The 22,390-nt window shown below is 49.7% G+C and overlaps 1 protein-coding gene across 1 annotated transcript in view; it reads right to left on the bottom strand.

Moving 5' to 3' along the window:
* Positions 1–6,431: 6,431 nt before the first annotated feature.
* Positions 6,432–22,390, bottom strand: part of plxna2 (plexin A2) — a gene marked incomplete at both ends in the record, with an annotated part of 153,726 nt that continues 137,767 nt past the window's right edge. The window contains 8 exons of the mRNA XM_080015780.1: positions 6,432–6,527; positions 9,957–10,107; positions 10,366–10,578; positions 10,740–10,909; positions 11,029–11,219; positions 13,521–13,620; positions 19,089–19,192; positions 21,029–21,188. Coding sequence (XP_079871906.1) covers positions 6,432–6,527; positions 9,957–10,107; positions 10,366–10,578; positions 10,740–10,909; positions 11,029–11,219; positions 13,521–13,620; positions 19,089–19,192; positions 21,029–21,188 — 1,185 coding nt within the window. The remainder of the gene's footprint in view (positions 6,528–9,956; positions 10,108–10,365; positions 10,579–10,739; positions 10,910–11,028; positions 11,220–13,520; positions 13,621–19,088; positions 19,193–21,028; positions 21,189–22,390) is intronic.

The raw sequence follows: 22,390 nt of genomic DNA on the forward strand, positions 1-22,390 counted from the left end.
CCTGAAGAACTTTCGGATAACCCAGGCAAGTGGGAAATGGAGTGATGGACTCCACACCTTAGCGGCGACCCGTCAGCAATATTCTGATTTGCCATCGGCGGTGCGGGACCGTCAGTCAAATATTCATGGCCATTCATTTAGATGGCCACGGCGCTCTGAGCTGGTTAAAGATTGATCGTTGTGGCAGATCAGAGAGAGAGAGAGAGAGAGAGAGAGAGAGATTCTTTTTTTCAGGTCTGCATGATATGGTTCCTGCACTGTCAGATGCTGCGGGTTGAGTCATCTTAAATAGATGTTCAGCGCATACAAATGAGAAATGATTGAGCTTTATCATCACTTCTGGCCCGGTAAGGGGGGCTCAGCAACATTCTGCTCCAACACACAACTTCAGTCCCATCCCTCTTTCCATCACGCGAGATGGATCTGATGGTTGCTCTCTACGGAGAATGGCACAACACCGAAAAATGAACAGAAAGCCATCGCTTTCGGTTCCCGCGCCGACCTCAGGGCAGTTTCAGCCACAGCAAAACACACTGACCCCTGTGCTTCATTAGCAATCTAACGTTATAACAGCCCCAGCGGCGTGGTATTGGAGCGGCGCGCAGCCCGAGGTAATGGACCAGCACCAAGACGGACGAGCGCCGATGACTACGTTACAGCTATAGGTGACCGCGTTAGCCGCTGGCCCCGGAGTGTCTGCTCCGAATGTAACGCAGGTGGAGATTAAGCCGGTGCTTAAAAGCGATGGATGAGATGGCTAGCGGCTCTCCAGGGTCCTGACGGGGAGCCCGGGGCCTGACATCGGCTAGCAAAGTCAAATCCTAGCGCAGGAGATCCAGAACTTCCTGCAAGTTCCATTTCACACACAGCAGGCTCCACCCTCTAGCCTGGTCCTTATTGGCCAATCAGGACAAAGCTAGAGGGCGGAGCCTATGACCATAGAACTTGAATTAGTGGAAGCTCAATATCGGTCTCTAAATCTATATGTTACAAGAGGCCGACCACATAATGACATCTATTCAAACGGATTACGTCTGACTTATTTGTCTAAGCACGGCTGTGAACAATAGGCCTCGTACGGTGGCCTTGAGAGCTCAATGCACTGCATCTTTAGAAAACACATGCAAATAGACAAAACAGAAGCAAACTAGGAAAACGCATTCGCGGAATTTTTGAAAACGCGCTGCAAGTCCAAGATGTGTGGAAGGAATTGCGAAAACCGAGACGCTTTGCAAACTGGAAAAACGCAACAGCATTTGCAGCGCGTTTCCTAAATCTTCTTTCTTAATTTGCTTGTGTTTTGTTTATTTGCATGTGCCACCGTAGCCTGGAGATCTTTCGAGTGACGACAAAATGACACGAATCCGGAGATTTTGGCTCTACGCAATTTTTAACCAGCAAAGTTTATTTATATATAACAACAGTACAAATTGAATTCTTGGCTTGCAAAATAGGTGTGCTTCATATTTACAATAGGTACACAATAATATATTATAATAACAAAAGAAACAAAGCAAATAAAAAAAAACAAGAACAACCTTTTTTTTTTAAATACTTAAACTTTCTTACAATTTTCACAACACTTTTATAAAACAACAAGAACAGACAGCCATTATCATTATTATCGTTATTATTATTATCGTCGTCATCGTCATTAATTACTATTTTACAGAACTCCAGTGTCTACAAAGGGTTTTGTCTACAATGTGTGTTCAATGGAAGGATTATCATTTCATACTTAGCGACAGTTCCACTTGAGAGCAGCCTGATACGTCAAACTGTCACATTCCTCCACCCGGTGTGAGAAAGCAAATCAGAAAATGGAAGGCAAATGTTTTTGTTTCTTTTTAGCGGTGGAAGGAATGACGGGTGCCAATCAAGTCACAACACTGTCTCTACGGCAACAGGTCACACTGAGAGCGGGAAAAGTGCACAAAGCATCTTCAGTGAAAAAAAGCAAAGGAAAACAAACAAAAAACAAATCACCTCAAACTGAAATGAAAACTGCTCGTTATGATCTGTCCGTAACTCGCTCGGGCGGGCGAAGTAGATTCTGCGCTGCAGAAATCGTAAATGTAAACGTTATTTTTTATCGGTTTGCAGCGAATGAAATGACGTAGGGACGAATGTACAGCATGAAAATAAAGTACACAAAACTCTTTTCACAAAAAAAAGGTGCACACTGGGATTTAAGACATAAACCCACGTCTATAAGCAGTGGTACAGTCTGGTGTGAAGTAGCGGGCATACTGTCAGTCTAATCTAATTAAGTTTTAAGGGGCCTATCGTGCAAAACTATTTTTTTCCAGTGCTTGTGCACATGCATTCTGGTCTCTGATGGGCCTACTAGCACACAAACTGTGAAATAAGACGAAGTCCATTTTTTTGAGCATTCAAATTCAGAAGACGTGGTGAAACAAGCCGTTCAGCTTTGTCTCCCAATTCTACATCACATTGGGCCTCAGTAGAATTAGAACCGCTCCCCCATCTGAGTAACTCCACCCATGGCTTGAGTGGCTTGGCGCTAAGCTAAGAGCTATGCACGGGAAGTGCTCTGTTGTTGGCTGCAGGGACCAGCACAAATCTTTTCAAAGAAAGAGAAATGTATACCAACTATCCATGACAAAACTGCAGCAGACGCGGGAAATGTATATAAGAAATGATTTAAAAATTAATTGTGTCCTGTCTGTAATGTTGATCCACTGCGCGGATGGCTGTGCACAGATGGCAGAAGGTATGACAAACTTTGAAACGAGGCCTTGTAGATCCAACATGAGTGAAGAGTCAGCAACTGGATTGCTTATTTCTCGCCTCAATTTTTTTCAGAAACAGATTTTGGTGAACTGATCAGGTGAAATCAGTGAAAGTTTACAGACTAAGTACAACAGAACCCGGAGTAAAGCTCAAACCCTTTTGGCTCAGAACTATGGGCTTCAGGAGGGTGGCTCCACCCACTAAACACAGCATGTCTTGGAATAGGATAGTTTAGAGGCATGAATGGCTAGAATGCATAATCTGAGTGGTATTTCGAGCAAAAAACTACAAAAACATATTTTGGAGAGAGACAATATATATTAACTTGTTGAAAGGGAGCATAATAGGTCCCATTTTTAGACTCCCCCTCTGCACATGGGCATTCACTCTAGTCACATACTGCAAGGTTAAGGTGCAGACCAGTTTTGGGGAGAGATAGATCATTAAACTGAATTAAAAAGGACCTTTTCCGGCAGTATTTCTCTTTTTTAAAAGACACCTTTTTTTTTTTAGTAATTAAAAATGTCATTTATTTTCAAGATTTTTTTTTGTATTTACATAATAAAATGCTAAATCCTTGGCACAATGTGGCTTGTAACCTTAAAACGTAGTCCTTCATTGGATTTTGTCATTGTTTACATTGATATGGCCCCATTACACATAATTTACCTATTTTTTAGAACATAGTGGTACCTAGACCTTGACCTAGTGGGTGTACGGCGTATGCCAGCATATCACATAAGACTACACCACTGCTCATAAGACGACGTCATAACGGAAAACTAGCCTCAACTTAAGAACGTATTAGTACACATGCAAGAAAATCCTCAAAACCAGAGACACGGCGACACACCTAATTAGGACAATGTCGGTGAAAAAAAACAAAACAAAACAAAAAAAACCCAAAACACAGATTCCAACACAATTCTGAGTTACGGGGAGGGCGCCAGAGGGATGCGGATGCATAAGAACAGATCTCATCTCTCGATTAAAAAAAAAAAAAAAAAAAGGCATTGAGGTCCAGTTCAAATGATTAAAATAAAAAGAAAAGCATTACTGCTGAGTAGCAATGTGAGGTATGAGGAGGATACAATTCTCTTTGCTGAAACCGGGAAGACGCCGTAATCCAAAGGAAGAAGCTTTTTTATGCGTGTGTGCAATAATGTGTGGTTTCACTGTGGATGCTCCCAATGTGGGGCTGTAGGGAGGTGCCGGAGGCGTGGCTAGGACCACCTGGATCGCCAACGTCTGCCCCCCCTACCGGCTCGACAGGGTAACAACACGTCAATCAACGGCTCTCGCCCTGCATTTCCCCTTCGCCTGCTGGTTTGATGTTTTCTTTACTCTTCCTCTTCTGCTGCTATCACCTGATCGCACCGAGCACACAACCGGCTCAGATCTAAAGAGCGGCTTCAAAGAGCAAGCGGGAGACTAGAGCTAAAGGGCTCTCGCTCCCTCTCCCTCTCTCCACGTCTCTCCCTCCCTCGCTACTCCGCCCTCCTCTTCAAGCGGCTCAGAACGCGCGGAGGCGTCTGCCGGCGCGGGGCCGGGACCCCTTCTTCACCTTTTCTTTTTTCGACCTTCTTTTTTGACGCCGGCGCAGGGAGAGGCTTCCCCGACCGGTGCGATCGGGAGCGTGTGCAGGCGGGAATGGTAAGGCCACGGAGGGATGAAGCGCCCGTTCGCCGCGGGCGTTCGCCGCCGTCGCCAACGAACCGCTTTCAAGTGCTCGGTGCCAACGTCGGAACCGCAAATTTGAGAAGGCCGTGGAGCCGCGAGCTCAGGAGGTGAAAGGGTTCCATTTACCTCGGAGCGGGCGACCGCTGGCTTTCCGCGAGGCTCAACCAGCAGAGCCTGAAGCCGTGGCCATTTTTGTCGCTCCCGCCGTTTGCCTGCCTTGCAATTTTACCACCACCACTAAAAAAAAACAAAACAAAAAAAAGAAGAAACTGACTTCCGCAGTCCCGGATGTAAAACATCGTTTCTTCAACCGAGCCGGTGTCTGCAGGTCGCAGCTTGGGTTACGTACCTTCTCGTCAGTTTTCATCTCATCTTTTCAGTTACGCGAGCGCCAACCTCAACAAACTCCCCCCCGCCCCCCCCCCCAGCCGCTTGGGTTCACGGTCTTTTCTGCCTGGCTCTCATAAAGCATAAACCGATTTCTGACACACGAGTGAATAATTTAAAAACGACAGGATTTTTTTTTTTTTGGCACTTCGTCAAATCTAGGCCCAGGCGGGGTTTTCTCGCTGTCTGTTTGCGAAGACGTTGGCGGTCGTCCGGGCTTAAAGCCGCTCCGCGGCCGTCCGCCGATGTGGGCCACGCCACGGGGGGCCAGCCGGAGCTGACATGACTCATTGGCACTTGAAAACAAGCAATGAAGCCCAACAAAAAAAAACAACGATGGATCCTTGGAAAACTTTTGATGTGTGATTCCACGCATGCAAAATACACATGTCATTTGATCAAGTCCCTTAAGAGATACAAACAGTGGTTATATAACGGAGAGAGTAAACCCTACGGCTACCTGCAGCTTCAGCGATCTGTCGACCGGTGTCTTCTCCCCGGTGTCTTGCTAGCGGCGGAGTCACTTGGGCGACGTCCACAACACAGACTGTACAAAACTCTCCTATGGAGGAGGACTTTACTGAAAACACGTTCGTTAACTGATGTGTGGGAAGCGGTCGGACGGACTGGCGCCGAGGCGAAGGGCGGACATGTTCACTCGACCAGCTACGGTGACGGGGTCGTAGCGTTCGGCTCGTTCGCAAACGCACACACAGATAAGACAGACAAACGAAGGAAAAAAAAAACAACCCAAAAAAAAACAAAAAACATTTTGTACATTCACATACGATGAAGACGCATTTCGGGATTCGATAAGAGCCAAAAGTTGTATTGTCCCGTTCGGGGTCGGTCTGGTCCCCACCTGAGGACAAGGGGGGGGGGGGGGAGATGCCATGGACCGCGCCTGTTTTACCAACGCACCACACCACCACCGACAGTCTCCCGGGACTTTTTTTTTTTTTTTAATCATAAGTGTTTCGATTTTCAATGCATTTGTAGAAAAATAAAAATTTGCAAAAAAACCCAAAAACGAACGGAAAAAATAATTTCACAACGCAAACTCAGCAACGATATCTCAGCTTGTCCAAACCCGACGAGCCTCGTGTCCACGTTTTGATTCTTCCAGTCTCTCAGCAGTCTAGTTAAGAGCTACACACACACACACACACACACACACACACGCGCACACACACACTTTTATATTTATATTTATATGTATACATGTATATATGTATATATATATACACATACATACATACCCTTGTGTCCACACACACGCAAACACCCCTTTTCCCGTCAAACTAAAATAATGTATCGTTTTAAAAGAAGAACAAGATCAAGTCCACGCCTCGGTCTCCGGGGGTCCTGGATGGGAGGATTAAAAAATAATAAATCCAAATGGAAAGCAGTTGTATGTTATGTATTCCATGTTTGTCCGTGAGCACGAGTCCGGCCCACGGGTCTGGTCTGGGTCCCGCGATGCGGGACTGACCAGGGTGGTCCGGTGGAGCCTGTGGGGATCACAACCCCCCCCCCCCCCCCGCCCCCCAACACTCTCACTGTCTTTCTGTCTTTCTCACTCTCTTTCCCGTCTTCATGAGGAGTCGCTCTCAACTGTCCAGGGACATGGCTGCGATCAGCTGCTCCACCTTGTAGGCCAGACGCTGCTTCTTGGCCTGCTCGTCCTTCTCCAGGGCTGCTGTGATCTGCAGGGGATGGAGAAGACCACTAATTAGAACGCTAGATAGAAAGATAGACACACAGATAGATGGACGGACAGACAGACAGACAGACAGACAGACAGACAGACAGACAGACAGACAGACAGAAGGATAGATGGATGATATGCTATAATTCCTTCAAAAATTCCTAATTAAATCCAAAAGTATGCAATATTATTTATGTAATAAGAATAAAAATAGGAAAAAGTGGCAATATGCTAACAACCGAGAATTAGCTGAAAAAATATAAATATTAGAATAATAGAAAAAATCTCAAAGATTTAGAATTATACAATAAGGCTAAAAATGAATAATGAATTATTATAAACAATAAAAAATAAACCAAAAAATTAACAATGAATAATGGAAAACTGGCAATATACAACAAACCTAATGATAAACAATAAAAATAAACCTAAAAATTTGCAATAATCAATAAAAATAAACCTAGACAAATAAACAATATACAGTACAGGACTAATTTGGCAATATACAATAAACCTGAAAAATTAACAATAACCAATACACCTCTGTATCAACAATTAACAACCATTTATAACCTACCGCGACTATGACATGGTATGATTGAACAAAATGAAGCAGTCCAAATGATCCCTTTTTTTCTTGCAAGGTGGGCAAATTCTATGACTGATGTGACCTTATTTTTGGGTTCCCTTTATATAAAATAAAAACCAAAAATCACATATATCATTTTATCAAAGGCGATGGCACCACACTGGAAAAAAGCCTCGTAATAGCCTCCCCCTTTTTCATCTTGTGCATCCCCTCTCTGCGAATGTGGCATTTGTCAAGTCTGGTTCAAAGGGCCGTCAGACGGGGGGCTCCACTCGGCTGTCTGCCGTGTCGGGCTGAATGAGCGTCAGGATGATGGCTCTTAATGTCAGTGTCAAACAATAAGGGGGAGTGGAACGAAATACAGTAATATACGATACGTGAAATGGATACGGCCCTGTCGTTACATATGTCACCGCATTTCCCACGATGTCGTCATGCAAGACGCAACACCTCACCGCGCAAGCTCAGTTCACCTTCTTATTGGAAATGCTGTTTATTTTAGTGATCTATTCAGGAAATACACAGATCAGCCACAAGATTAAAACCACCACTAATAACCACTTATATTGTGTAGCTCCCCCTCATGCTGCCAAAACAGCTCTGACGCATGGAGGCACGGACTCCACAAGACCTCTGAAGGTGTCCTGTGGTATCTGGCAGCAACACGTTAGCAGCAGATCCTTTAAGTCCTGTAAGTTGCGAGGTGGGGCCCCCATGGATCGGGCTTGTTGTTCCAGCACATCCCACAGCTCATTGGATCGGTCCGTAACCCCGGCCATCCACATGATGTAGAATAAAACGTGATTCATCAGACCAGGCCACCTTCCATTACTCAATGGTCCAGTGCTGTGATGCACTGTGTGTTCTGAAACCTTTCTATCATAGCAGCATTAACTATTCAGTGATTTGTGCTACAGTAGCTCCTCTGTGGAATCGAACCAGACAGGTTAGACTTCGCTCCCCACACACATCAATGAGCCTTGGGCGCCCATGCCCCTCTTGCTGGTTCACCGGTTGTCCTTCCTTGGACCACTTTTTGTAGGTACTAACCACTGCATACCGGGAACACCCCACAAGACCTGTCGTTTGGGAGATGCTCTGACCCAGTCGTCTAGCCATCACAATTTGGTCCTCGTCAAAGTCACTCAGATCCTTACGCTTGCCCATTTTTCCTGCTTCCAACACATCAACTTCAAGAAGTGACTGTTCACTTGCTGCCTAATATATCCCACCCCTTGACAAGTGCCATTGGAACAAGATAATCAATGGTATTCATTCACCTGTCAGTGGTTTAATGTTGCGGCTGATTGGTGTATGATTGTTAATCTGACATTGTCAAATTGGATTTCACTTTATTCATCCCTGCGAGAGAAATCAAGCACTATACTATGTAAAGTAGTGGTTCTCAAATTCCTGGTCCAAACCTGGGTTGTAAGGTCCATTTCTGTGAAGGTTGCCTTCAAAACTCAACAGTAGTATAAAGTAATCTATCTAAATATCTCCCTAGTAACTTGGTGAAGTGCAGTGAATTGCTGATGCCACGCTTTTATTTTGAAACACTGTTTCCAGCTGCGGAGTTTGTCTGTCATGGCCTGATATCACCATCATACATCAGTTAAATCAAAGCAAATCTTATCAGATTGTGACACGCTACACTCAAGCTTTCCACATCAAAGCTGACAGAATTATGGATTACTGCACTTGTGATTTTTGTGAAATAAATTGTAATGGTTCAAATCGTAAATTATGTTTGGGCCATGATTTAACATAACTGCTGGTCTAAAGTATTGTTTGGTCCCACAGTGTTAGCGGTCACATGGCGACTTGGTGGAACGCGAGAGTTTGAGTTTGAGGAACCCCTTGAAGGACCCTCTGCCCCCCAACCGCGCTCCCTCTCATCGACTTAAGTGCTTTTAGAAGCTGGCAGTGCCGAGTGGAGCGTTTCCTCCTCCTCCTCCTCCTCTTCACCAGGCCTCCCAGAGATCTATTATTAATCTGCGCCGCCGCATGCAGGTGAAGCTCCCGCTGCCCCGGCTTCCCGAAAATCCATTTAAGCGGCTTCTCTGTCCTGTTAGCTCAGCCTGCGTTTGTCCAAAATGCTCGTCTGAGACAGAGTGGCCATTAGACAGCAGCCTCTACCGGTTCTGTTTAATTTAAAGGTGAGGACAGATGCATGCTGGGAAGAGAATGACGGCGGGGGCGGCGAAGAGCCCGAGTAAACGCAGTGGCAACGTCGGCGGAAGGACAAAAGCGAAGAGAGATTGTGATCTAACAAAAAGGTCAGGCTGATGCCTTCCCAAAGGAGGAGCTGACATTAGAGGCAGAATGTCTCCATAACTGCCTCTCTCTCCCTCTTCCACCCTCTCTCTCTACCCCTCGCTCTCTCTCTCTCTCTCTCTCTCTCTCTCTCTACCTCTCCCTCCACTTCCCTCCATTTCCTGTGATCTGACGGTGCTGCTGGTGTGAATGTCCGTGCGGTTTGTGTCGCGCCTGTGATTCTGCACTTGAGGAGCGGAGTAGAAGCCTGGTGGGAGAAGGAGTCGGCGCAGAGCAGCTTGTAGGCACTCTGTTTCGGGGACGCGCTCGACACACCAAGACACGCCGACCCCGTTTGGATCACGACTCGGTGGACCGCTGCTTTTTCGCCGAGACTCGCGGCCCCGACCGCCCACCCCCCCCCCCCCCCCCCCCCCACGCCGTCTGAGCCCCGGCAAACAGCTCCACACAACGCATTTCCTTCCGCAGGACGCATTCGAATCGAGTGCAGCTTTTGCTGTTTGTGAATAGTCTTTGTGCTCGCGTGTGTGCGTGGATTAATGCCATTAACGCCCCGCTCACCTCCTCGCTGTACTTGCTGACGTAGGAGTAGATCTCGTTGAGTGCGCTGAGCATGTTGAACTCTGTGGAGTGGAGCCTTGCCTGCTCTGCCAAGTAGGCGTTCATGTCCTGGTCGCTAATGGCCGGCAGACGGTTTATGTCGGCGTAGTACCTGGGGAAGCGGGCGAGAGCCGGCACTTCATCATCATTCAAGGCTCAGCATATAGTCTTTTTTATTGTGTTACACACACTTAAACAATGTATACCTCTGCTATTACGCATTCAAATGGCATTCGTGGAATTTAATTAGAAAAGTAAGCTCTAGGAATCCCTTTTCCTGAGGGATCGCACATCGTGTTGCAAAGGTATAAAGACTATTAAGTTTTTTTAGCATTCAAGGTTCTGCTGGCTGCCTTTGTTTAGTTTTTACCTCTCCACCCAGCTCTTGTAGTTGGGGATGTCTTTAGCGTAAAGAAGCTTGTTGGACGGAGAGTCTTTGCCGAGGCGATGCTCTGAGGTGGAGCAGGAGTCCATGAAGGTCTGCGCCACCACGGACAGGCAGGCGTCCGTGATGCTGCTCTTGTGGATGTCAAACACAAACTGCGGGTTCTTGATCACGTTCACCCAGAAACGCAGCGGAAGGCTGTCGGGAGATGGGGAGAGACAGATAAAGAAGGAGCTGTTGGTGAACCGACTGGCTTCCGAGGGCGGGGGAAGCTGTCTGCATTTCAAAAAGGGGAAAAAGTTCAGTTCTGGCAGCGCATCATGAACTACGAGGCTGCCACTGTTAGACAAGACTCCTACCAGTTGCTCTTCCATGTGTGGCGCACGTCGGTGTCGTGGATGCCGTGCTTGTCCGCCTGCTCGTCCAGGAAGTCGAACATGTATTTGATGGCCAGGGGCAGAGCGCTACCCCGGTGGACAGTGCTGAACAGCGTCTCAAACAGGTCGTCCACAAACTTCTGCAAGGTACCCTGGGGGGGAAGATACAGAGTGGGCGGTGTTAACACCTCCGGGCTACACGCAAGGGGACAATATTAGGGCCGTCATGCTGGCATTGACGCCAGGTGAGTGCTACTTGGCGGTGCAGTACCTTGGTCGCGAGCAGCCTGGTAAGGTAGATCTCGGAGACCATCTTACTGCCGCGGTCCCCTTCCTTCTGGTCGCCGTGCTCGTGGTTCTTCACCAGGTGCCACACCTTCACGCCGCTCTCCAGGTCCGGGGTGATCATGGGGGCGCGTGAGCGGAGGCTGTCGGGGCTTCCTGTGTAGCGGAACGACGAGTCTGTCCCACAAGGCACGGAATAGGGGGGAGGGGGGATGTCAGCGAGTCGGAGTGGCCGCGGTCATATTAGCTTTAATTACTTGTGGGACTACACACATACACATGCATGCACTAAATGTGTAATTTCCACCTCTGGATCTTAACTCATTATAAAGCTGAAGCCCCTGTGCCTTTGCCCCCCCCCATAGCAGCAGTGCAAAAGGAAATTGCAGCGCTGGATAATTGCATATCACAGTGCAATAATGGCAGATAGCGGAAGCTGGGGGTTCTGACATCCCACTGATACATGTTGGCCCTCAAGAAAGCCGGAATCCAGGCCAACGCGCGAGGCAGGAGGATGACGGTGTTTGGCATTATGTTTCATTTGTTTTGTTCATTCCTTCTTTCTTTCTTGTTTGCTTTCTTTCTCTCTCTCTCTCTCTCTTTCTCTCTCTCTCTCTTTTGCTTTCCCTCTTTCCCTACATCATCCATGTCTTGCTAAATGAGATGTGGCTCCGACTGGCTCCTCTTGAAAGCGCTCATAATTGGCTCTTCTGAGCCGTGCTGCGCTGGCACCGCGTTGATGGTGCCATGTCACACTCTAATCAATGCATCAAAAGATCTCTAATATGTTAAGTGCTGCAGCCATCCTCCTCCATCCATACATCCCCCTCTCCTCCCATCACCCTCTCTCCCCTATCCTTTGGCGACGGGAGGGGATGACGCCTGCTCTTAGTCGCCCTAATTAGCGCATGTCTTCCCGTGGCGGCCTTGGCTCTCAGGGGACTCGCTGAGGGTCTCTCTCACCTGGCTTCAAAGGCCACGCCGTAGAACAAAGGCCTCGCTGGCCAATGCAGACACCTAAACCTCTCAAATTGGAGCGACCCGCGCCTCCGAAATGTCCCCCCGAGGACACGGAGCCCGGGGGCTGTGTGTATGTGTGTCTGGGTGTGTGTGAGTGTACACACATACACATAACAGATAGGTGAATTGAAATCTCAAATCCCATCTTAATCCAGTGACTGCTTTTCCTGGTTTCCTTCCTGGGGCCCCCATCTGCCCCCATCTGCCCCCCCCCCCCCCCCCCCGCGCTGCACCATGCAGTCAGGATCCAGGGGAGTGTGTTGGGCTGTTTCTTTGGCTGGAGGGGGTTGCTGGCAGTGCAAATTGAGGCAAGATGCTAAGTGTTGAGCGTTAAATTGATATGAATCAAACAGCGGGCGTCGGGGTGCAGCTGTGCTCGCGACGGCAGCCAGTGATTGATGAGGGTTCAGCGTGTGCCAACAGAGCGCCGGCTTTTGATGCCGCGCGCAGCCAGAGCGCTCGTGGGGGAGAGACGACTTGAAGGGAAGTGTTTGGGATGAACAGGTGACTTGAGGCGGTCCTAAATCATCTTCAGAAGCGCCGTCGCAGAATTTTTCACGGCGCATTATCAAAAAAGCTTCATGCTCAGGCCCCGTCTTGTGCATCCAGGTGTGAGATGGGCTCCCCCCTCCTGGTTCCAGCTTAAATCAGCGAGGGGTGTTAACAGTGGGAGGGGTAAGGATGCTATTAGCCCAGTTTACATGTTTATAGGCCACTTGGAGGCAAGGTTCATTTCCAGACTTGTCCCTGATAATTGGCCATGCTCACTTTTCCTTTTCCATTTGTGAGAACGATCATTTGCAGCGAATAATTAGCAACCGTGACATGCCTGTGGCGCTGCTGCCTTGTGTCTGGCAAAGGACCAGATGGGGCACCCCGTGGCAAAAACTGCTAGCGCCACCAGCCGAGGCGGCTTATGTGTCCTATGTTTGTTTTTGTGTGTTTGAACGTGCACACTAGCATGTGTGCGACTGTCATCCCATTGCATCCCTGGCTCCGGGCGTACTCCGCCCCCTCATTTGAATAGTTTTACGGTTAAAAAACAAACAGCTCCCTCCCTGTGCTCCGAGTACAATCACCGCGTTCCCTCCCGCCGTGGCCCTCTGTGCCCCCACCCCGATACCTCCCCAGCAGAGACTGTCCCCGGGCCACAAAACACTGCAGCACACACACACACAGTCGGGCCGAGAGAGCGAGAGACAAGAGAGTCAACAAAGCATTTGCGGCAAAAGAATAGTCGCTTCACGCAGAGACAACCGTTGCTTTCGGGGGGGGGGGGGGGGGGGGGGGGGATTTGGCTTTGTTCGCGTCGGAAACAGTGCGTCAGATAAAAAAAACATTCCATCACGTCTGTGCAGCACCTGGCCCTCGGCAAAGGCGGTTATTTGCCTCCTTTTTTCTTTTGATCAATGGCGAGGCCAAATTTGCATGACGACAGAAATTATCTAAGAGACTCACCATATCTGCTGATGGAGGTGCGTGATATGCTGGCCGAGGGAGGGATGTTGTAGGAGGAGGTCTGTTTGGGCACCAAAGCCACCACGCAGCGGTCCGACACCTGGGAGGGGGTAAGACAACAATGAAAGCGGAGGCATGAGTCGAGGGCAATTTTATGGATAATTAAGGTAAATTAGGAAAACGGAGGTTCAATGGGTTGAGACAGCACGCATCCTATTCATTGACATTCATTGGCTCATGTTTCGAAACGCCTTTGAAAAACGGACGTTTTTAAGTTCCGAGTTGAATCGATAACCCAGCGCCTCACCTCATTTACGAGGACCTCACAGAGGTCTTCACAGTATTCAAATGTGGTAAAATGCCAAACTTGTACGCAGGTGAGACTCATCGCTCTGCTCCCCGCAGCAGCAACCTCGTGGATTTCACTTTGTAAAGGACACGGCTGTGGCTACGTGTCACTTGTCGTCCCTGTCACTCCAGAAACAATAGAGACATGATTGAAACTCTGGATCCGGGAGGGAGGGAGAGCAAAGGGAGAGAAGCAAAGAACGCATAGCGTCTTATTGTTTTAGTTTTTTTTTCTTTTTTTTTTTCCTCTCATCGCACACCTCGACACCTTCAAAGAAAATGAGGCGGTGAGGTAGACGGCGCGACGGTAGAATAATGAGAACAGGGAAGCCCGGAGACAAAGCCGGGCGAAAGAGAGAGAGAGAGGGAGAGAGAGATTAGTGGAGGGTGTCTGGGGATGGTGTGTCAAGATTGAAGGGCAGAAAATGAGGTTGTATCTTTCTGTCTGGTCTATATTTTCTGAAGAGCTCTCGGTCCTTCAGCCGTCCCCCGTTTGCCACAACTGCGGGGAGACAAAATGGATGGCGGCCACTCGAGAGAAGACAGCGAAAGAGAAATGAGTGTCTTTGTATATCATTGAAGGTCTCCTCATCGAGAACCTTGAACCTCGTTGAATTGGTTGCTATTTCAGTTTTGAGCGAAATATGACCCGAGTCTCGCCGCTATGTCAGCACTACTTATTTCACAAACGCAACGTCGCTGACCCGAGCTTCCCGACGACCTTTACCCGTAAAACTACGCAAAATAATTCAAGTTTTTTTTTTTGGTTTGTTTTTGAGGAGAGACAAGACAAAGTAAATAGAACTTCTGGTTTGTTTTCTGGAAAGCCGAAACAAGAAAGAGCTTGCTGGCTGGCATTTGCAGTACACCCCCCCGAGGAGGGATTTGTGCTCCAGTCCCAGCAAACAAGGAACGACAAACACCCAATCAAGTGAAAAACGCCAAACGGCAGGCTGGGAAACAAAACACGACAAACAAAACAAAGACCTTTAAAGGATGCCATAGAGCGGAGAAATTCTCCCTTTTCTGGGTACAGTAGACATGGCTCAATGTGTGTGTGTGTGTGTGTGTGTGGGTCCACTGAGCATCTTCCTTCCTCCTGGAAGCTAATGATGTTGCCCTGTGGCCTTGTGATGTAGCCAGCTTTCACTCTTCCTCACCCTCTTCCTCACCCCCTCTGCCCTCACCTCCCCCCATACTAATCTGGCCTTCCCCATTAGCTGGGGGGGCCCAATGCTGGCTGCTGCCCAGCCTCCTCTAATGGCCACACTGGAGAGATACTTGAAAAGTGGGGGGTGAAGACTTACTACAAATTGAGCTGCAGCACCGCTGCCTCTTAGAGCGAAATGAAAAATTCCGCCACCCGCCCAACCATCACACACAGACAGAACCCAGTGAAACATCTCTTCTTCAACCTACCGCACATCCCTCTCCTTCCTCTCCTTCCTCTCCGCCTGTCTCAGCCGTCCTGTGGCCTCTCTCCTTCTGAGGCGCCGCCGGGACATCTGGGAAGATTCCACTTCCGTCCCTGCGACGCATTCTCTCTGGAGAGCGTGAAATAGCTTCCATCTTGCCCGCCTACCCGCCCGCCTCCGCCCTGCCACCCCGCCGCCCCTCTTTCTCTCTCCGCTTTGTACGGCTGACAGGGGAGGCAACAGCAGCGATGGGTCCTTGTGATAGAGTAAATGATTGAAGGCGAGCGGATTTGCCCTTCAGGGATAATCCAGCATGGGGCTGATAGTGGGAGCAGCTGCGATAAGGGCTGTAGGCTCAGCCTGTGATAAGACCTTCCATCAGACCACACCGTGGTCGGCCGCTATCTCTCGTCCGCCTCCGACCCACCTGACCACTGCCGCTTTTCAACCTGGCCCGCGCCCGAAAGGGGGTCCGGCCCCGGCCTCCCACGTGGGGGGGGGTCGCCGTTCTACATCGAACCCTTTCCTTCAGTCCACGACGCTAATCGCACCTGTGGACTCTGGGTATCGGCTTAAAGACACCCGTGCTGCGAAATGTCTCAAAACCACATAACTGATGAACTTGCTTATCATTCTCGTCCGTGTTCTCCTTGAAGCGAATGTATGGCTGATGCAAAGTGGGTAGGCCTATACAGTTCGCCCCGCTGGAGGACCGTCGGGATTATGATCATCCTATTGCCTGATATTCCATTGAGGAATATCAGGGGTGTTTTCAGCAATTCTTACCAATACCGCACGGGGATGGAACAGCGGAGCCCGGCGGGGGGGAAGCCGATATCAGAGATGACTCAACATGGTGCAATATCGATGCTTTCGTAAGCCCTCACAACCAGTCATGAAAGACGAAGCAAAGTATATCACCCAGCATTTTTACGTCAATTTCATTCCACGGCCATCTGTCTTTGTTCCGTGTTTACACAGATCATCGTCCCCAGAGGGAGAACACAACCCTTCAATACTTCAGACAGCATGTAACAGGATGTTTGGTAATCGTTAGATTAATGAACAGCTAACACGGTGGTGTCCATTCTGTCTGGGCGGGTTGAAAATAGCCCCAAAATCTCCCCCCACGAGTGCAGCCTCCTCGGTCTGCGAGGAGGGAAAGAGGATCTGGTCTGGCTGGCGGGCGCTCCCTGGTGAGGTCGTCACTGTCTGTTCTTCTTCATGTTCCGTCACCGCAGAGGGGGAGGACACACAAAGGTCACTCTGGGAGTTTTTCCCACTAACTTTGTTCCATTTTGGAGCAGTTTGGGCAAGGCCGGCGAGGTGGAGGAGGGAAATGATGTGCCCTCTACCGTAGGACATCTGAGCATTAGAAATAATATTCCTGACGAAACACAAACCGGGGCCATGTGTAGCCAATGTGGTGGGAGAAAAATATATTAATTTGCTGGCAAAACCGTGGTCCACCTGTAATAAATCAGCACTTTGTCAAACACCATCAATCCAATTACTCGCATGCCCTCTCCCTCCGGCGTGATGCCGTGCTGCCCGTTTGGCAATTTAAATCGTCATAAATAACCTAAACAGACTGACAAGCTCAGTTCATTATAAGGTCCTTTTGATTGGAATAGTTAATCACGACCCCATCTCCAATGTCATCCCAGTCCGTGAGACGTGTAATTGTCAAAGTTGTGGCTGTTACCCCCGGGCTACGTCGCGGCAGGCATCCACCCAACTCAACTCTCTCACCTCCGGGAGCAAAGGTGGGGTGGAAAGGGCGAAGACGCAAGAAAGAGAAAGAGAAAAAAGAGGGTGTGTGAGAGACAGAGAGCGAGAGAGACAGAGAGAGAGAGAGAGGGAGAGAGAGAGAGACGGACTGATGAAAAGCCCCCTTTGACAAGGAGAAAGACGAATCAACAAAGAGAGATTCAAATCAGCAATCAGCTGAACACTCCCCTATCTCATCAATCTTTTATCTAATCCTGCTCTGTCTGCCTACAGACCCTCAAGTGCAAATGTGTGTGTAGGCCTATGGGTGTGCGCATCCCTGGGCATGTGTGTGAATCCCGTGTTGTGTCTACGCGAGAGAGAGAGTTAAGAAGAAGAGCCGGCGGTGAGGTGATACAAGAATTAAGCGAGGGGGGATTCCTTTCATTTGGTCCCCCGAGCGCCACGGCTGACAAGCCGTTGAATAAAGATTCCCTGCTCACTTTAAATGGCCGTATTTACGTTTTTAATTTCAGCGCGGCAGGGAGGTGAGACGGTGTGTGTCTCCATGCCCGGGCTATGTAAAGTTCCATTTCCCATGCGGCCGGGTAAATAGCCAGGAGGGATCCTTTTGGACGGTATGGGCTCTATGAATTTTAATGCCTCCAGTGTCTGGTCTCCTTTATCTCACTGACTGGGAGAATTAGCAGGGGGCTCAAGGTGGCGCTCCGGTCTCATTCTGCATATTTCACACCGCCGCTTCCACTTCCGTCATTCCTGCCACTTTGCTTATAAGGCCTTCTTTTGCGCCGCGGCCTAATGAGCTGTGCTCCCTCATCGTGCCGAGTGGCCAGATGTGCCTCCGCCGCTGCCAGCGCGCCGGGGAACGCTGGGCGACGCGCGCACACAGCTCGAGCGCTGGCATGGACATCACTTGGGGGGCCTCGCCAACTCATCAAAACAACAACACCGGCTGTGCCGTTTCATCGTCCGTGTCTTGGTAGCCCCAGGAAGCCCCCTTCCATGCGTAGCCCTGCGGCCGGTCGCGGGGAACCTCAGATCCCGTGATCAATGGCGGCGCTCAGATGTGCGATTGAGCGCAAGGCACGGCGGAGCCCCGCCAAGGATTCGAGGAGCACGGCGACGGCAGCGAGAGGGAGAGTAGAAGCCGGAGCGGCGGGAATTGGGAGGGAGTGAGGGAAAGTGGAGATAAACTAAAGCGATTAAAAGAGAAGACGGAGATGAAAACGGAAGGCGGTAGGAGGCCCGAACGACAGGGGGGCGAAGGGGTCGAGGAGAAGAGCCGTGGGGATGAAGGGAGAGGAGGTCCTGAGCCATTGAAGGACTCCAGGCCTCCAACATCCGTTTAATTATTTAAGTTTCTTCCGCGTGACATTTCAATTTTCTGAGTGTATTTTAGTCGAAAACACTAAACGAGGATAGATGAACTCCCCATCTGGAAGGGAGCGGTTCGAACGGCTTGTCCGACGTGAGGAGAGACGGAGGCAGGCGGGCGCAGCAGGACTAATTGTTGCCGGCGCCGAAAGACAATGAGCGGAGGTGAAGGTGAGAAGAAGAAGGAGGGGAAAAGTGAGCGCCTCACACAGAGCAATTAAGCGAGGAGCCGAGGAAAAAAGGCGACGCAGACGGACCGATGAAGAGGAAAACAGCGAGAAAGGGAGAGACAGGGAGAGACAGGGAGAGAGGGAGAGAGAGAGAGAGAGACAGAGAGAGAGAGAGCAAGAGAGAGAGCTCTCTGGGGGGGGGGGGAGGGGGAAGAGACAGGAGTGGCAGCAGAGCGGCTGAGGGTTCATCTCTCCTGCCTCCTGTACAGTAATTGCCCTCCATTCCGTGTGAGTCATATGCAAATGAGCGGAGTGAGAATAGGTCTGTCGAAAAAGTCAAGAGCGGGAAACACGGAGGTGCGAGGTGACGCCGGCAAACTTCCTCGGCGCGCCGAAAATCGAAATGAGGGGCTGAGGGCCGTTTTAAAAAAAAAATAATAATTTGCTGGAAGAACGACGCGTCGCCGGGGGGTGGGCGGTAAATGCGGGGGCTCGGATTTGTCCTCGGAAGACGCCCGGGGCGCGTTTACCTGGTAGTGCATGAGCGTGTTGAGTCTCTTCCAGTCGTTCTCGATCTTGGTGGTGATGTCTTCGTCCTGCAGCACCACGCGAGCCAAGCGCCCCTGACGCCACTCTGCGGAAAACACACACACACACACACACACACACACACACGCACGCAATTATTACACAAACACACATAATTACAACTACGGTGCTAAAGCAGAATGTCGCTAACGAGCCACTGGCGCGAATCAGCGGGGCGCGGTCGTGAAGAAGGACCGCCCGGGTGTCTACAGCACCTCAAGAGGAGGGAGAAACTTTCTGGCGCGCATCTCTCTCCCTCTCTCTCTCCCTCTCTCTCTCTCTCTCTCTCTCTCCCTCTCTCTCTCTGCACCGACGTGCATCCTAATCAGACATTACACACGGACGATTTGGGGATGTGTACGCGGGGGGGCGGGCCGCGCTGGCTAATTGGTACTTGTGGGGCTGAAACGCTGATACGGCATTAGCATATGCCGCGCTCGGCACGTCACAGCGTCAGGGTGGAGGAGGAGAGGGGGGCAAGGAGAAAATCACACCCTTTCACGCAAAGTCGGCAGACGGGAGGATGGGGGGGGGGGGGCTGGCGGAGGGCGAAGCAGGTGATGGAGGGATGTGGGGAGGCGGGGGTAATGAGATGATAATAAGCGCGCTGATGAAGAAATGGACGGCCACCGTGGCCCCCCGCACCGGGAGTGAACATTGATTTTCCCCTCTGTTGACTGGACTTTATTAGCGCTCTGTGCCGCTGCCAGGGCCGTGATGCCGCCCGTCACCACGGAAACGAACGGTAAACACCCCCCCCCACCCACCAACCACCCTTCCCTCCTCCCCAACCTGAACCTTCACTCACACACTTTAAAGAAATGCACGGCGTGTGAAGGAGACAACGGAAAGGAAGGAGCGAATGAAGGGAAGAGAAAGAATGAAGGAACAAAGAGAAAGAAAGAAAGAAAGAAAAAAGGAGAAAAAGAAAGATGAAAAGACGGATTCAGTCCGGTGACCAGAAAAACGGAAACGAGAGGAATAGGAGACGAGGGGAGGAGGTGGTGTTGTTTGTTTCTTTCTGCCACATCGGAGCGGGGGAGCGAGGGAGGAGGGGTGGGACGGGGGAAGGGGTGGGGGGGGTGTATGTCCGGTTGCAGGCGGGGGGTGTCAGACTGCGTGGGAGAGGGCCCGTCTGTCGAGTCTTACCTGGGTTGGCCAAAACAGCCAGACAACAAGCAAAAACACACACGCAGGCAGGCAGGCAGGCAGGCAGGCAGGCACGCACGCACAAACACACGCTTGTACTGGTATCAGAGTGAGGTAAATACACCTGAGAAACCATATTCCTGATGCACTTCTAAACCAAATAATAGTAAATTTGGAGACCGGTCCTCACAAGTATAGTAAAACAAACACACACACACACACACACACACACACAGGTTTGTTATTTGCATTGATTCTTGAATCTCCCGGCCGCTGCCAGGACGGAGGGATGCTACACACACACCAGTCATTCAGTTTGATAGAGCGGCCGGCAGAAACACACAGACATGGCCACGTGCACACACACACACACACACACACACACACACACACACACACACACACACACACACACACACACACACACACACACACACACACACACACACACACACACACACACACAACGTATGCACATGCACAGACTGCTGAAACACAGCTATTATCACACTGATGCTCTGATAATCTGTACACATGGCTAATGTCCCTCTCCCTGATATAAAGGACCAGACCTGCCACACACACACACCTGCACAGGAGTGTGTGTTTTTGTGGGTGTGTGTGAGTGTGTGTGTGTGTGCGTGTTTGTGTGTGTGTGTGTGTGTGTGTGTGTGTGTGTGTGTGTGTGTGTGTGTGTGAGTGTGTGTGTGTGTGTTGCTGCCGGCTGCCTCACCCAGGTCCATGTCAACGGCGCGTGGCCGCTGCGAGTAGGGCATGTTCTTGTAGACGGCGTCGAGGATCTTCTCCTTCACCTGCGTGATGGTGTCGCAGTTCAGCACCTTGACCGGGATCTCCGGGCTGTTCTCGTTGTCTGGGTTCACGCAGTTCAGGATCTGAGAGGGGAGGGAGGGGAGTGGGGTTGGAAGTGTCCTTCTGCATGAAGCCATTTCCACTCAAGCCCTGGTGCCCACTCCCCCCCCAAAAAAATCTAATTTCACACTTTCGGCGGGACACCAATTTCCAGCTCTGCCGGGGCATTAGCACATAATGAGCCAAAAACTCCCAGTCGGAGCAATCAGAGCGGCGGCGGCGTGTGTGTGTGTACTTGGATTGTTTTTGGTGTTGCATGTGTGTGTGTTTGGTGTGTGTTTTCGCAGCCACCTGCCTTGATGTTGGACCAACACAGGATCAGCCTGGAGATCATTAGTTAATTTCCTGCACAGGAAGCAGGAAACCCACACACACAGCTGGGATACGTGAAAATAAGGTCTAAATATAAAAGTACTTGTGGTGTAGTTAAGTGTGGTGGTGTAGTGCAAGTGTGCGATTATACAGTGTGCTAGTGTTTGGGTAAGTCGTATTTTTATTAATTTAATCCAGACCCCCAAAATCAAACCTGACTCAATCTGAGACCTCCAATTTAAAAGACACAATACTTTATTTATTAGTTTACTTCATGTATTTTGTTTCCTTTTGTCTAAATTGCATCTACTTTTACGGTACAGGGAGCAAGGTTTTAGAGCCTCAAATACATAAAATTATGTTACTCATATTTGACTTAACACAAATGTGGATTTTCTAACCAATATTTGACTAATAGGAAACTATTCCTGAAGACCCCTCCCCCCCTTGCGATCTCTGGCGACTCTCTGGGGGGTCTAGCTCCCCAAGTTGGGAACCCCTGATCTAGCGAGTATATCTGCTATATCCAAAGCTTGGTTTTCGATTTAAAACTCAAAACCGAAATCCCACGAAAAATGGGACGAGTTGTGAAATGAGGCGTAGCTTGCGGAGCAAGGTGCGTCAGACAACTTGACGGCGCCACATGCTTCCACGCCCTTAATGGGTCGGCCTATTTAAGCAGCCAATCCTTGCTGCCCTCCCTGCTTTGCTTCCTGCTTTGCTTGCTGTATTGCTGCGCTGCCTCCACCTCCCCTGCATCCACCTGTTAGGCTCGAATCTTCTTTCCAATGGGGCTCATCACTCTAAAGTTTTTAGCTCATTAAGTATGCCTATGTTTCTGTTCACCTTGCCACGAGTGATGAGCAGTAGAGCCCAGATGCCCAAACTCAAACAATGCTAAACAAATAAACAT

The sequence above is a fragment of the Zeus faber genome (assembly GCF_960531495.2).
Source record: "Zeus faber genome assembly, chromosome: 15".
Taxonomy (NCBI): Eukaryota; Metazoa; Chordata; class Actinopteri; order Zeiformes; family Zeidae; genus Zeus; species Zeus faber.